The 16,252-nt window shown below is 38.3% G+C and overlaps 1 protein-coding gene and 1 long non-coding RNA gene across 2 annotated transcripts in view; one reads left to right on the top strand and one right to left on the bottom strand.

Moving 5' to 3' along the window:
- ZDHHC15 (zinc finger DHHC-type palmitoyltransferase 15) overlaps window positions 1-16,252 on the top strand; it is a 225,479-nt gene that overhangs the window by 158,580 nt on the left and 50,647 nt on the right. Inside the window, exons 9-10 of the mRNA XM_027053721.2 lie at window positions 212-338; window positions 2,417-2,520. Coding sequence (XP_026909522.1) covers window positions 212-338; window positions 2,417-2,520 — 231 coding nt within the window. The remainder of the gene's footprint in view (window positions 1-211; window positions 339-2,416; window positions 2,521-16,252) is intronic.
- LOC128311614 (uncharacterized) overlaps window positions 1-16,252 on the bottom strand; it is a 63,306-nt gene that overhangs the window by 3,873 nt on the left and 43,181 nt on the right. The gene's annotated exons all lie outside the window — the stretch shown is intronic.

Raw genomic sequence — 16,252 nt, 5'->3', positions numbered from 1 at the left:
TTGTATTTAATAACAAAATTACTTTTATTACGTGATTAAAGTGGTTTTTACTAAGTAATTTAGCAATAACTAAGCATGAGAGGCCTATATTACCACAACAAAAAGATAGTGTAGAATCAAGTAACATTCATGGTGTACTATAAAATCATGTTCGTCCTGACATTTGTTCCTTTATTGCTTTCTTCCTCTTCAACTTCCTATATTGCCCTAGAGGCCTTCTGTACTCCAGTGTTTACAAGTGGCCCAGAGAAAAATGGGTTCAACCTTGGCTTCATCAAAAATATCCAGCAGGTGTTTGGAGATAACAAGAAGTTCTGGTTAATACCTATTGGGTCCAGGTAAGTAATTATTACCACTAAAAGAAGCTGAGGCTGAACCATGCCTTGAAGTAACAAATTCAATTTTAATTGTGGTATGCAATCAGTCATAAGTCCAATGAAAAATCTATTCCCCAAGTTTTTTATTCCTAGATTAGTAAAGAGAAATTAGGAAGTGAAGGTATGATAAATAGACATTCTCATGTTTTGAAGTAGTGTAAACTGATACCACTCCTTTATAAATGAATTTGGTGATATATATCAAAAATCACAAGAATCCCCATGTCCATTGTCAAGTAATTCCACTTCTAAAAATCTATCCTAAAAACAAACTAAGCACAAAAATGTTCATCACAGCATTATTTCCAGCCAATAATTAGTAAACATCTAAACTAAAAATGCAACAATATGCTGTATATATCCCCACTGACTGGAATTTTATGTAGTCAAAAGTACGACTATGTTAAGAGTATGACACAATTAAGAGAAATGCTCACTATGTTTTAAGTGAAAAATGTAGAATACAACTGATTTTTACTCTGAATAAAAATATGTACAGATATACACATAAGAAAAACATAGGGGACCTATAACCTAAAAATACTATAAGTGGATAAATGGAAAGGGCAGTAATCTAACATTTTTCTTGTCTCCATTTTCATATTTTGGGGTGAAATGTCTATTACTTTTATGAAGGTAATTAAAATGAAAAGCAGGAACAAAGATTGATGTAGAAATTGTAGGTAATTCTTAGAACTGAAGCAGGAATGAAAGGAAAGCAGTGAATGGAAGACAAGCTTGTGTCCCCTGAGTGACTTTGTGAACCACATTGAACTAACACCAAGTGAACTGTCTCTGTAGCCAAGCTTATTTATACTGTCTTGAAGCTCTCTTTAGATCCATTCCTCAGAGAGGGATACATCTGTCTGTTCACTTATTTGAGGAAACTTTGTTGGAACAGGGTGATAATTAAGGAAAATTTTCTTTTTCCCTTTACTCATTGCTCTGATACTTCCTCTGTACTAGTCATTGTTTTACAGGCTCATTTATTTAAGATCTGTGGTATATCCTACTATACTGGCTATAAAGCACAAGACAAAACTATGTTGGTGGGTAAGGTTGATTAATAATTGTCACCAGCAATTATTTTCACTCCACTAAAACACATACTCACACAAATACACACACCCTATCACTACATCAAAGGGAGGTCTAAAATGAGTCTTTCCTGGAATAAAAAATCAAAAGCCAAAATCAAAGCCAATTCACTTATAATCAGTATACTTACATCCTCTGCAGAGAGCTATCAATAGAATCTATCAACTTTCAGTTAACTACAATTAAGAACAGGAGAAAAGGCATAAGTAATATAAAATGAGTAACCCAAGAGTCACTCAGATATAAATTTGCAACACATTGAGATATATATATAATCAAATGTTCAAACTGTAGCCCACTATATTCAGGACCAACTTAGTTCCTTCCAATGCATCCCAACTGTTAGTGGCCAGAGATTAACCAAGGAGATGGCCCTAGGTTGCCATAGATATCTACAAGTGGATCCCACATGCAGGTAATTGCCCCCAGAATCTGCACTCTTAGAGATGCCACACTCTGGCTGTTTCCCACAGTTCCTAATAACCTTTCTACCATACAAGCCAAATAACAGGGCATTCAGACATTACTATTTATCAGCAGTTCACAGCAGCTGATCTCCACTATATCAGTGGTTCTGAATCTGCTAATTTTTGTTGAAAATTTAGAACCCAAGCAATAAGATAATGAGATATAAATTGGGATAATCATATGAAGCTTGCTATATGTTTTTTTTTGCCATAACTGGGCATTGTGGGAAACAAGTTAAACAGTTACTTACTAACCAAAACAGTTGACACTGATGCAGACAAACAAGATATAGAAATTGAGAACAATACAGCAACTAAATGATGCTATTGTAAAACGCTATGCCACCATGGCTTTAGCCAATAAGGTAAATGGTTTAAATCTTTCTAAGAACACCCTCCTATTTCTAGGAGGGCTATAACATTCATGAAAAGTCTATGTCAGCTGCAAGACCTCACTCTTCCTTTCCCCAATAGCCCTGGTGATGGACACTCCTTCCCTATGAGATCTATGAATGAGTCACAGAACCCACTGCTAGCAAATGAAGAGCCCTGGGAAGAAAATGAGGATGAAAACCGAGGTAAGTGGGCTCAAAAGGAAGTCTTTTCTCCACCTAGCAGACCAAACACCAATAAAACCATGTTAACGCAACCAATGTAGTATAGTCAGAAAATAGTGTCCAAAAAGATTATATAAGCATGTCAACCGTATAAGTGACCTTTGGATAGAGAAGGAAAAGTATGGCCAGATTTGTTTAGCACATGTAGATGGCTTAGGTTGGATTAGATGCAAGCCTGGAAGCTTTCTTACCAGGTTTGTGATACCATGATTTATAACCAATGAGATAAGTCAAGAAACATAATAAACAGCGCTGTGTATATTTGTAAGCAATCCTGCCAATTGGCCACTCATGGTGATTTGCTTGAGTTAATTTAACCAGTGGGCGTCAGCTCACATTTCTCTACCATAATTTGTTCATACTGGTTAAATTTTCTTTAAAATCTCATTCCCATTCTCCTTTAGACTGGTTTACATACACAAAGAAATAAAAGATGTATACGTGGGCAAGCCTACACATGCATGTAGTCTACTTTTATAAAAGGCAGAGCAGCAAAGGAAAAATGAGGAAGTAGAACTTTGTCCTTCCACCTTTCTCCCACCATATTTTTTGGATCATAATGAGATTTGTGTGTGTGTGAAAAGCTGATAGTTAAATTCTCATGTCACATACCCCTACCATCACCTGTTCTTTGTCTCCTCGTGATGTTATGCTTACTACTGTGCCTGCAGTATCTGTTTATGTTGCCAATACCAGGCATCAGAGAGTAATATTTAGCGGCTAGTCCCAATAATTCAATAGCTGAGAAAAATTTTGAGTTAAAATTATAATACTTGTCAGATATTGGGGTGAATGAGGCTGATGAGGACATGGAAAGGCAATGAGATGAGGAGCAGAGATGGGAAACATGCCTTTCTAAAAGTTTATAGTTAGAATATCTAGTCCCAGGGTCTCTACCTGGAAGTCTGGTTTTATTTATTTATTTTTTCAATATATGAAGTTTATTGTCAAATTGGTTTCCATACACCACCCAGTGCTCATCCCAAAAGGTGCCCTCCTCAATACCCGTCACCCACCCTCCCCTCCCTCCCACCCCCCAGCAACCTTCAGTTTGTTCTCAGTTTTTAAGAGTCTCTTATGTTTTTGCTCTCTTCCACTCTAACCTCTTTTTTTTTCCTTTCCCTCCCCCATGGGTTTCTGTTAAGTTTCTCAGGATCCACATAAGAGTGAAACCATATGGTATCTGTCTTTCTCTGTATGGCTTATTTCACTTAGCATCACACTCTCCAGTTTCATCCATGTTGCTACAAAGGGCCATATTTCATTCTTTCTCATTGCCACGTAGTACTTACTCCATTGTGTATATAAACCACAATTTCTTTATCCATTCATCAGTTGATGGACATTTAGGTTCTTTCCATAATTTGGATATTGTTGAGAGTGCTGCTATAAACCTTGGGGTACAAGTGCCCCTATGCATCAGTACTCCTGTATCCCTTGGGTAAATTCCTAGCAGTGCTATTGCTGGGCCATAGGGTAGGTCTATTTTTAATTTTGGGGAACGTCCACACCGTTTTCCAGGGTGGCTGCACCAGTTTGCATTCCCACCAACAGTGCAAGAGGGTTCCCGTTTCCCCGCATCCTCTCCAGCATCTATAGTCTCCTGATTTGTTCATTTTGGCCACTCTGACTGGCGTGAGGTGATATCTCAGTGTGGTTTTGATTTGTATTTCTCTGATTAGGAGAGACGTTGAGCATCTTTTCATGTGCCTGTTGGCCATCCGGATGTCTTCTTTAGAGAAGTGTCTATTCATGTTTTCTGCCCATTTCTTCACTGGGTTATTTGTTTTTCGGGTGTGGAGTTTGGTGAGCTCTTTATAGATTTTGGATACTAGCCCTTTGTCCGATATGTCATTTGCAAATATCTTTTCCCATTCCGTTGGTTGCCTTTTAGTTATGTTGGTTGTGTCCTTTGCTGTGCAGAAGCTTTTTATCTTCATAAGGTCCCAGGAGTACATTTTTGCTTTTAATTCCCTTGCCTTTGGGGATGTGTTGAGTAAGCGATTGCTACGGCTGAGGTCAGATAGGTCTTTTCCTCCTTTCTCCTCTAGGGTTTTGATGGTTTCCTGTGTCACCTTCAGGTCCTTTATCCATTTTGAGTTCATTTTTGTGAATGGTGTGAGAAAGTGGTCTAGTTTCAATCTTCTGCATGTTGCTGTCCAGTTCTCCCAACACCATTTGTTAAAGAGACTGTCTTTTTTCCATTGGATGTTCTTTGCTGCTTTGTCAAAGATGAGTTGGCCATACGTTTGTGGGTCTAGTTCTGGGGTTTCTATTCTATTCCATTGGTCTATGTGTCTGTTTTTGTGCCAATACCATGCTGTCTTGATGATGACAGCTTTGTAGTAGAAGCTAAAGTCTGGGATTGTGATGCCTCCTGCTTTGGTCTTCTTCAAAATTCCTTTGGCTATTCGGGGCCTTTTGTGGTTCCATATGAATTTTAGGATTGCTTGTTCTAGCTTCGAGAAGAATGCTGTTGCAATTTTGATTGGGATTGCATTGAATGTGTAGATAGCTTTGGGTAGTATTGACATTTTGACAATATTTATTCTTCCAATCCATGAGCAAGGAATGTTTTTCCATTTCTTTATATCTTCTTCCATTTCCTTCATAAGCTTTCTATAGTTTCAGCATACAGAGATTTTACATCTTTGGTGAGATTTATTCCTAGGTATTTTATGCTTCTGGGTGCAATTGTGAATGGGATGAGTTTCTTTATTTGTCTTTCTGTTGCTTCATTGTTAGTGTATAACAATGCAACTGATGTCTGTACATTGATTTTGTATCCTGCAACTTTGCTGAATTCATGTATCAGTTCTAGCAGACTTCTGGTGGAGTCTATCAGATTTTCCATGTATAATATCATGTCATCTGCAAAAAGTGAAAGCTTGACTTCATCTTTGCCAATTTTGATGCCTTTGATTTCCTTTTGTTGTCTGATTGCTGATGCTAGCACTTCCACCACTATGTTCAACAACAGCGGTGAGAGTGCACATCCCTGTCGTGTTCCTGATCTCAGGGGAAAAGCTCTCAGTTTTTCCCCATTGAGGATGATGTTAGCTGTGGGCTTTTCATAAATGGCTTTTATGATCTTTAAGTATGTTCCTTCTATCCCAACTTTCTCAAGGGTTTTTATTAAGAAAGTTTGCTGGATTTTGTCAAAGGCCTTTTCTGCATCGATTGACAGGATCATATGGTTCTTATCTTTTCTTTTATTAATGTGATGTATCACGTTGATTGATTTGCAAATGCTGAACCAGCCCTGCATCCCAGGAATGAATCCCACTTGATCATGGTGACTCATTCTTTTTATATGGTGTTGAATTTGATTTGCTAGTATCTTATTGAGAATTTTTGCATCCATATTCATCAGGGATATTGGCCTGTAGTTCTCTTTTTTTACTGGGTCTCTGTCTGGTTTAGGAATCAAAGGAATACTGGTTTCATAGAATGAGTCTGTAATTTTTCCTTCCCTTTCTATTTCTTGGAATAGCTTGAGAAGAATAGGTATTATCTCTGCTTTAAACGTCTGGTAGAACTCCCCTGGGAAGCCATCTGGTCCTGGACTCTTGTTTGTTGGGAGATTTTTGATGACTGATTCAATTTCTTCGCTGGTTATGGGTCTGTTCAAGCTTTCTATTTCCTCCTGATTGAGTTTTGGAAGTGTGGGGGTGTTTAGGAATTTGTCCATTTCTTCCAGGTTGTCCAGTTTGTTGGCATATAATTTTTCCTAGTATTCCCTGATAATTGCTTGTATCTCTGAGGGATTGGTTGTAATAATTCCATTTTCCTTCATGATTTTATCTATTTGGGTCATCTCCCTTTTCTTTTTGAGAAGCCTGGCTAGAGGTTTATCAATTTTGTTTATTTTTTCAAAAAACCAACTCTTGGTTTCCTTGATCTGCTCTACCGTTTTTTTTAGATTCTATATTGTTTATTTCTGCTCTGATCTTTATTATTTCTCTTATTCTGCTGGATTTAGGCTGTCTTTGCTGTTCTGCTTCTATTTCCTTTAGGTGTGCTGTTAGATTTTGTATTTCGGACTTTTCTTGTTTCTTGTGATTGGCCTGGATTGCAATGCATTTTCCTCTCAGGACCGCCTTGGCTGCCTCCCAAAGCATTTGGATTGCTGTATTTTCATTTTCATTTGTTTCCATATATTTTTTCATTTCTTCTCTAATTGCCTGGTTGACCCATTCATTCTTTAGTAGGGTGTTCTTTAACCTCCATGCTTTTGGAGGTTTTCCAGACTTTTTCCTGTGGTTGATTTCAAGCTTCATCGCATTGTGGTCTGAAAGTATGCATGGTATGATTTCAATTCTTGTATACTTATGAAGGGCTGTTTTGTTACCCAGTATGTGATCTATCTTGGAGAATGTTCCATGTGCACTCGAGAAAAAAGTATATTCTGTTGCTTTGGGATGCAGAGTTCTAAATATATGTTTCAAGTCCATGTGATCCAATGTATCATTCAGGGCCCTTGATTCTTTATTGACCATGTGTCTAGATGATCTATCCATTGTTTTAAGTGGAGTATTAAAGTATATATAAGTCTGTCTGATATAAGTATGGCTACTCCAGCTTTCTTTTGACTTCCAGTGGCATGATAAATAGTTCCCCATCCCCTCACTCTAAATCTGAAGGTGTCCTCAGGTCGAAAATGAGTCTCTTGTAGACAGCAAATAGATGGGTCTTGTTTTGTTATCCATTCTGATAACCTATGTCTTTTGGTTGGCGCATTTAATGCATTTACATTGAGTGTTATTATAGAAAGATATGGGTTGAGTCATTGTGATGTCCGTAGGTTTCATGCTTGTAGCGATGTCCCTGGTACTTTGTCTCACAGGATCCCCCTTAGGATCTCTTGTAGGGCTGGTTTAGTGGTGATGAATTCCTTCAGTTTTTCTTTGTTTGGGAAGACCTTTATCTCTCCTTCCATTCTAAATGACAGACTTGCTGGATAAAGGATTCTCGGCTGCATATTTTACCTGTTCATCACATTGAAGATCTCCTGCCATTCCTTTCTGGCCTGCCAAGTTTCAGTAGAGAGATCAGTCATGAGTCTTATAGGTCTCCCTTTATATGTTAGAGCGCGTTTATCTCTAGCTGCTTTGAGAATTTTCTGTTTATCCTTGTATTTTGCCAGTTTCACTATGATATGTCGTGCAGAAGATTGATTCAAGTTACATCTGAAGGGAGTTCTCTATGCCTCTTGGATTTCAATGCCTTTTTCCTTTCTCAGATCAGGAAAGTTCTCTGCTATGATTTCTTCAAGTACACCTTCAGCACCTTTCCCTCTCTCTTCTTCCTCTGCCATATCAATTATACGTAGGTTATTTCTCTTTAGCACATCACTTGGTTCTCTATTTTTCCCCTCATACTCCTGTATTTTTTTATCTCTCTTTTTCTCAGCTTCCTCTTTTTCCATAATTTTATCTTCTAGTTCACCTATTCCCTCCTCTACCTCTTCATCTGAGCCCTAGTTGTCTCCATTTTATTTTGCAGTTCATTGATAGCATTTTTTAGCTCCTCCTGACTGTTTCTTAGTCCCTTGATCTCTGTAGCAAGAGATTCTATGCTGTCCTTTATACTGTTTTCAAGCCCAGCGATTAATTTTATGACTATTATTCTAAATTCACTTTCTGTTATACGGTTTAAATCATTTTTGGTCAGTTCGTTAGCTGTTGTTATTTCCTGGATGTTTTTCTGAGGGGAATTCTTCCGTTTCGTCATTTTGGATAGTCCCTGGAGTGGTGTGGGACTGGGGGGCACTTCCCCTGTGCTATCTTGAATAACTTGCATTGGTGGGCGGGGCCGCAGTCAGACCTGATGTCTGCCCCCAGCCCACCACTGGGGCCATAGTCAGACTGGTGTGTGCCTTCTCTTCCCCTCTCCTAGGGGCGGGATTCACTGTGGGGTGACGTGGCCTCTCTGGGCTACTTGCACACTGCTAGGCTGGTGCTGGGTATCTGGTGTATTAGCTGGGGTGGATCAGCAAGGTGCACAGGGGCGGGAGTGGTAGGCTCAGCTCACTTTTCCTTCAGAGATCTGCTTCAGGAGGGGCCCTGCGGCAGCAGGAGGGAGTCAGACCCGCTGGAGGGATAGATCTGGAGAAGCACAGTGTTGGGTGTTTGCAAGCTGCAAGAAAGTTCCCCGGCAGGAACTGGTTCCCTTTGGGATTTTTGCTGGGGAATGGGAGAGGGAGATGGCACTGGCGAGTGCCTTTGTTCCCCACCAAGCTGAGCTCTGTCATCCGGGGCTCAACAACTCTCCCTCCCGTTGTCCTCCAGCCCTCCCACTCTCCCAGCAGAGCTGTTAGCTTATAACCTTCCAGATATCAAGTCCCTCTTACTGTCGGAACACACTCCGTCTGGCCCCTCCGCTTTTGCAAGCCAGACTTGGGGGCTCTGCTTGGCTGGCAGGCCACCCCTCTGCCCCGGCTTCCTCCCGCCAGTCCATGTAGCGCACACCACCTTGCCGCCCTTCCTACCCTCTTCCGTGGGCCTCTTGTCTGCACTTGGCTCAGGAGACTCCGTTCTGCTAGTCTTCTGGCAGTATTCTGGGTTATTTAGGCAGGTGTAGGTGGAATCTAAGTGATCAGCAGGACGCGCGGTGAGCCCAGCATCCTCCTACGCCGCCATCTTCCCAGGATCCCTTGAAGTCTGGATTTACAGTAAGGCAGGTTACTGAGACTAAGGAAGATAAAATTTTCCAAAATTCAGTTACAAAGGAAAAGAACTCTTGCCCAGCAGAAAGAAATTATAACAAAACCAAATCCCTTATCTATTCCTGCTGACTTTTTATTGAAAAATTGACTGTATTTTGACCTACCTTCCTTCAGCTTTCACTCTTTCTTTTTTTATTCTTTTTCAAGTTTTTATTTAAATTCCAGTTAATATATAGTGTAATATTAGTTTCAGGTATAAAATTTAGTGATTCAACACTTACAAGAAATACAAGGTGCTCACCACAACATGTGCCCTCTATAAACACCATGACCTATTTAACCCATCCCTTGCCCTCCTCCCTTCTGATAGCCATCAGTTTGTTCTCCATATTGAGTATCAGCCTTTTGGTTTTATTCTCTTTTTTTCCACCTATGTTTGTTTAGTTTCTTAAATTCCACATATGAGTGCAACCATATGGTATTTGTCTTTCTCTGACTGACTTATTTCATTTAGCATAACACTCTTTCGCTCTATGTATGTTCTTGCAAATGGCAAGATTCCTATCTTTTATATGGCTGAGTAATGGTCCATTGTATATACCACATCTTCTTTATCCATTCTTCAGTCGATGGACATTGGGGCTCTTTCCTAATTTGGCTCTTGCAGATAATGCTGCTATAAACATTGGGGTGCATATATTCCTTCAAATTAGTAATTTTGTATCCTTTGGGTAAATACCTAGTAGTGCAATTGCTGGATCTTAGGGTAGTTCTATTTTAACTTTTTGAAGGACCTCCATAACAGTTTTCCAGAGTGGCTGTACCAGTTTGCATTCCTACCAACAGTATAAGTCCACTGAACCAGCCCTGCAAGAAATTTTAAAGGGGACTTTCTGAGGGGAGAAAATATAAATGTATATGTATGTATGTATATATATATATATATATATATATATATATATATATATATATCAAAAGCAACAAAAGATTAGAAAGGACCAGAGAACACCACCAGAAACTCCAACTCTACAAGCATCATAATGGCAATAAATTCATATCTTTCAGTACTCACTCTAAATGTCAGTGGACTCAATGCTCCAATCAAAAGACATAGGGTAACAGAATGGATAAGAAAACAAGAGCCATCTGTATGCTGTTTACAAGAGACCCACTTTAGACCTAAAGACACCTTCTGATTGAAAATACGGGGATGGAGAACCATCAATCATGCTAATGGTCAACAAAAGACAGCCAGAGTAGCCATACTTACATCAGACAATTTAGACTTTAAAATAAAGACTGTATCAAGAGATGCAGAAGGGCATTATATCATAATCAAGGGGTCTATAGACCAAGAAGACCTAACAATTGTAAACATTTATGCGCCAAATGTGGCAGCACCCAAATATATAAATCAATTACTCACAAAGAAACTCATCGATAGTAATACCATAACAGTTGGAGACTTCAACACCCCGCTCACAGCAATGGACAGATCATCGAATCAAAACATCAACAAGGAAACAATGGCTTTGAATGACACACTAACTCGAAATCAACACAAGAAAAAATTTGGAAAGGTAACAAATACTTGGGGACTGAAGAACATCCTACTGAAGAATGAATGGGCTAACCAAGCAGTTAACGAGGAAATTAAAAAGTATATGGAAGTCAATGAAAATGATAACACCACAACCCAAAACCTCTGGGACACAGCAAAGGCGGTCATAAGAGGAAAGCGTATAGCAATCCAGGCCTTCCTAAAGAAGGAAGAAAGATCTCAGATACACAACCTAACCTTACGCCTTAAGGAGTGGCAAAAAGAACAGCAAATAAAACCCCAAACCAGCCGAAGACAAGAAATAATAAAGATTAGAGCAGAAATTAATGCTGTTGAAACCAAAAAAAAAAAAAAAAAAACAGTAGAACAGATCAATGAAACCAGAAGCTGGTTCTTTGAAAGAATTAACACAATTGTTAAACCACTAGCCTGTATGATCAAGAAGAAAAAGGAAAGGACCCAAATAAATAAAATCAAAAATGAAAGAGGAGAGATCACAACCAACACAGCAGAAATAAAAACAATAATGAGAGAATATTATGAGCAATTATATGCCAATAAAATGGGCAATCTGGAAGAAATGGAATGGACAAATTCCTAGAAATGTATACACTACCAACACTGAAACAGGAAGACATAGAAAATTTGAACAGACCCATAACCAGTAAGGAAATCAAATTAGCAATCAAAAATCTGCCAAGAAACAAGAGTCCAGGGCCAGAAGGCTTTCCAGGGGAATTCTACCAAACATTTAAGGAAGAGTTAACACCTATTCTCTTGTAACTGTTCCAAAAAATAGAAATGGAAGGAAAACTTCCAAACTCTTTCTATGAAGCTAGCATTACCTTTACCCCAAAACCAGACAGAGACCCCACTAAAAAGGAGAACTATAGACCAATTTCCCTGATGAACATGGATGCCAAAATCCTCAAGAAGATATTAGCCAACTGGCTCCAAGAATACATTAAAAAAAAATTATTCACCACGACCAAGTGGGATTTATACCTGGGATGCAGGGCTGGTTCAATATCTGCAAAACAATTAAAGTGATTCACCACATCAATAAAAGAAAGGACAAGAACCATATGATCCTCTCAATAGATGCAGAGAAAGCATTTGACAAAATACAGCCTCCTTTCTTGATAAAAACCCTCAAGAAAGTAGGGATAGAAGGAGCATACCTCGAGGTCATAAAAGCCATATATGAACGACCCAATGCTAATATCCTCCTCAATGGGGAAAAACTGAGAGATTTCCCCCTAAGATTAGGAACAAGACAGGGATGTCCACTCTCGCCACTATTATTCAACATAGTATTGGAAGTCTTAGCCTCTGCAATCAGACAACACAAAGAAATAAAAGGCATCCAAATTGGCCAGGAGGAGGCCAAACTTTCTCTCTTCGCAGATGACATGATACTCTATATGGAAAACCCAAAAGATTCCACCAAAAACTGATAGAATTGATTCATGAATTCAGAAAAGTTGCAGGATATAAAATCAATGCACAGAAATTGGTTGCATTCCTATACACCAACAATGAAGGAACAGAAACAGAAATCAAGGAATCGATCCCATTTACAGTTGCACAAAAAACCATAAAATACGTAGGAATAAGCCTAACGAAAGAGGTGAAGAATCTATACACTGAAAACTATAGAAAGCTCATGAAAGAAATTGAAGAAGACAAAAAAAATGGAAAAAGATTCCATGTTCCTTGATAGGAAGAACAAATATTGTTAAAATGTTGATACCACCAAAAGCCACATACATATTCAATGCCATCCCTATCAAAGTAACACCAGCATTCTTCACAGAGCTAGAACAAAGAATCCTAAAATTTGTATGGAACTAGAAAAGACCTCGAATAGCCAAAGCAATCTTGAAAAAGCAAACCAAAGCAGGAGGCATCACAATCCCAGACTTCAAGCTATACTACAAAGCTGTAATCATCAAGACAGTATGGTACTGGCGCAAGAACAGACATTCAGATCAATGGAACAGAATACGGAACCCAGAAATTGACCCACAAATGTATGGCCAACTAATCTTTGACAAAGTAGGAAAGAATATCCAAAACAATAAAGACAGTCTCTTCAGCAAGTGGTGCTGTTAAAACTAGACAGCAACATGCAGAAGAATGAACCTGGACCACTTTCTTACACCACACACAAAAATAAACTCAAAATGGATAAAAGATCTTAATGTAAGACAGGAAGCCATCAAAATCCTCAAGGAGAAAGCAGGCAAAAACCTCTTCGATCTTGCCTGCAGCAACTTCTTACTCTACACGTCTCCGGAGGCAAGGGAAACAAAAGCAAATTGAACTACTGGGACCTCATCAAAATAAAAACTTCTGCACAGCGAAGGAAACAATCAGCAAAACTAAAAGGCAACCGACAGAATGGGAGAAGATATTTGCAAATGACATATCAAATAAAGGGTTAGTATCCAAAATCTATAAAGAACTTCTCAAACTCAACACCCAAAAAACAAATAATCCAGTGAAGAAATGAGTGAAAAACATGAATAGACACTTCTCCAAGGAAGACATCCAGATGGCCAACCGACATATGAAAAAATGCTCACCATCACTCATCATCAGGGAAATACAAATCAAAACCACAATGAGATACCACCTCACACCTGTCAGAATGGCTAACGTTAACAACTCAGGCAACAACAGATGTTGGCGAGGATGTGGAGAAAGAGGATCTCTTTTGCATTGTTGACAGGAATGCAAACTGGTGCAGCCACTCTGGAAAACAGTATGGAGGTTCCTCAAAAAACTAAAAATAGAACTATCCTACGACCCAGCAATTGCACTTCTAGGCATTTATCCACGGGATACATGTGTCCTGTTTCGAAGGGACACACGCACCCCCCATGTTTATAGCAGCACTATCAACAATAGCCAAAGTATGGAAAGAGCCCAAATGTCCCTTGATGGATCAATGGATAAAGAAGATGTGGTATGTGTGTACAATGGAGTATTACTCGGCAATCAAAAAGAATGAAATCTTGCCATTTGCAGCTACATGGATGGAACTGGGGGGTATTATGCTAAGTGAAATTAGTCAGTCAAAGAAAGGCAAAAATCATATGACTTAACTCATATGAGGACTTTAATAGACAAAAGAGATGAACATAAGGGAAGGGAAACAAAAATAATATAAAAACAGGGAGGGGGACAAAACAGAAGAGACTCATAGATACGGAGAACAAACAGGGTTGCTGGAGGGGTTGTGGGATGGGGGATGGGCTAAATGGCTAAGGGGCATTAAGGAATCTACTCCTGAAATCATTGTTGCACTATATGCTAACTAATTTGGATGTAAATTTTTAAAAATAAAAAAAAACTTTTTAAATAGAATTACCCTATAAGCTAGCAATTCCACTACTAGGTATCTGCCCAAGAGAAATGAAAACATATATCTACACAAAGACTTAAATATGGATTCTTACAGAAACATTTTCATAATTAACCAAAATGTAGAAACAATCCATATATCCATATACTGATGGTTAGACACAATATGGGCTATCTATACAATAAAATATTACTTAGCAATAAAACTGAATGGTATACTGATATATTCAAGATAGATGAATCTCAAAAAACATGCTGAGTGAAAGAAGCCAGTAATAAAAGACCACATATTGTATGATCCCTTTGAAAAGAAATACATAAATTTATAGAAACAGAAAATAGATTCAGTGAGTGCCTAGGGAAAGGAATCGGAAGAAAGGGTTAAGGTATTTGTCTTTCTCTGTATGACTTATTTCACTTAGCATAACACTCTCCAGTTCCATATGTTTTTACTCTTATGTGGATCCTGAGAATCTTAACAGAAGTCTATGGGGGAGGGGAAGAAAAAAAAGAGGTTAGAGAGGGAGAGACTCTTAAAAACTGAGAAAAAAACTGAGGGTTGATGGGGGGTGGGAGAGAGGGGAGGGTGGGTGATGGGTAGTGAGGAGGGCACCTTTTGGGATGAGCACTGGGTGTTGTATGGAAACCAATTTGACAATAAATTTCATATTTAAAAAAATAATAAATAAATTGGTGAAAATAAAGTCAACTTTGAATGTTTAAAAAAAACGAAAAGACAATAAAAAGAAAGGGTTAAGGGAGGTAAGGTTTTTGGGGAGGTAATGAAAATGTTCTAAAATTGGATATGGTAATGGTTACATAATTCTGTTAAGTATATTAAAACCCATTGACTTTTACACACTAAACAAGTGAACTTGAAAGTGCAAAAAAAAAAAAGGTTCCATTCTACAACATTATCCTCGCCAACACCTGTTGTTTCTTGTGCTGTTGATTTTACCATTCTGACCGGTGTGAGGGTATATCTCATTGTGGTTTTGATTTATATTTCCCTGATGGTGAGTGTTGTTGACCATCTTTTCCTGTGTCTGTTGGACATCTGGATGTCTTTGGAAAAGTATCTATTCCTGTATTCTGCCCATTTCTTAACTGGATTATTTGGTTTTGGGGGTTCTATATGCTCTTTATATATTTCGGAATACCAAACTTTATCAGATATGTCCTTTGTAAATATCTTCTCCCATTCTATAGGGTGCTTTTAGTTTTGTGGATTGTACACTTCGCTGTGCAAAAGCTTTTTATTTTGATGAAGTCCCAACAGCTTAATTTTGCTTTTGTTTCCCTTGCCTCAGCAGACATATCCAGAAAGAAGTTGCTTTAGCTGATGTCACACATTACTGCCTATGTTTTCCTCTAAGATTTCAATGGTTTCCTGTCTCAAATTTAGGTCTTTCATCCATTTTGAATTTAGTTTTGTGTATGGTGTAAGAAAGTGATCCAGTTTCATTCTTTTTCATGTTGCTGTCCACTTTTCCCAACACCCTTTGTTGAAGAGACTATTTTCCATTTGAATATTCCTTCCTCCTTTTTCAAAGATTAATGACCATATGGTTATGGATTCGTCTCTGGGTTTTCTATTCTGTTCCATCGATCTATGTGTCTATTCTTTGCTCAAGTACAATATTGTTTTGATCACTACAGCTTTGTAATAAAACTTGAAGTCCAGAATTCTGTGCCTCCAGCTTTGCTTTGCTTTTTCAAGGTTGCTTTGGCTATTTGTAGTCTTTTTTTATTCTATACAAATTTTAGGATTGTTTGTTTCAGCTCTGTGAAAAATGTTGTTGATATTTTGATAGGTATTGCATTAAATGTATAGATTGCTTTGGGCAGTTATAGACATTTTAACAATAATTGTTCTTCTAATCCATGAGCAAGGAATTTTTTTCCATTTCTTTGTGTCATCTTCAGTTTCTTTCATCAGTGTTTTATACGTTTCAGAGTACAGACCTTTCATCTCTTTTGTTAGGTTTATTTTTAAGTGTCATATAGTTTTGGGTGCAATTGTAAATGGGATTGATTCCTTGATTTCTCTCCTGCTACTTCATTATTGTCTATGGAAATGCAAAAGATTTCTGTAT

This window comes from Acinonyx jubatus, chromosome X (genome assembly GCF_027475565.1).
Source record: "Acinonyx jubatus isolate Ajub_Pintada_27869175 chromosome X, VMU_Ajub_asm_v1.0, whole genome shotgun sequence".
NCBI classification, from domain to species: domain Eukaryota; kingdom Metazoa; phylum Chordata; class Mammalia; order Carnivora; family Felidae; genus Acinonyx; species Acinonyx jubatus.
Note: the sequence above shows the minus strand (reverse complement) of the source record. Positions and strands in the feature narration are given on the sequence as shown.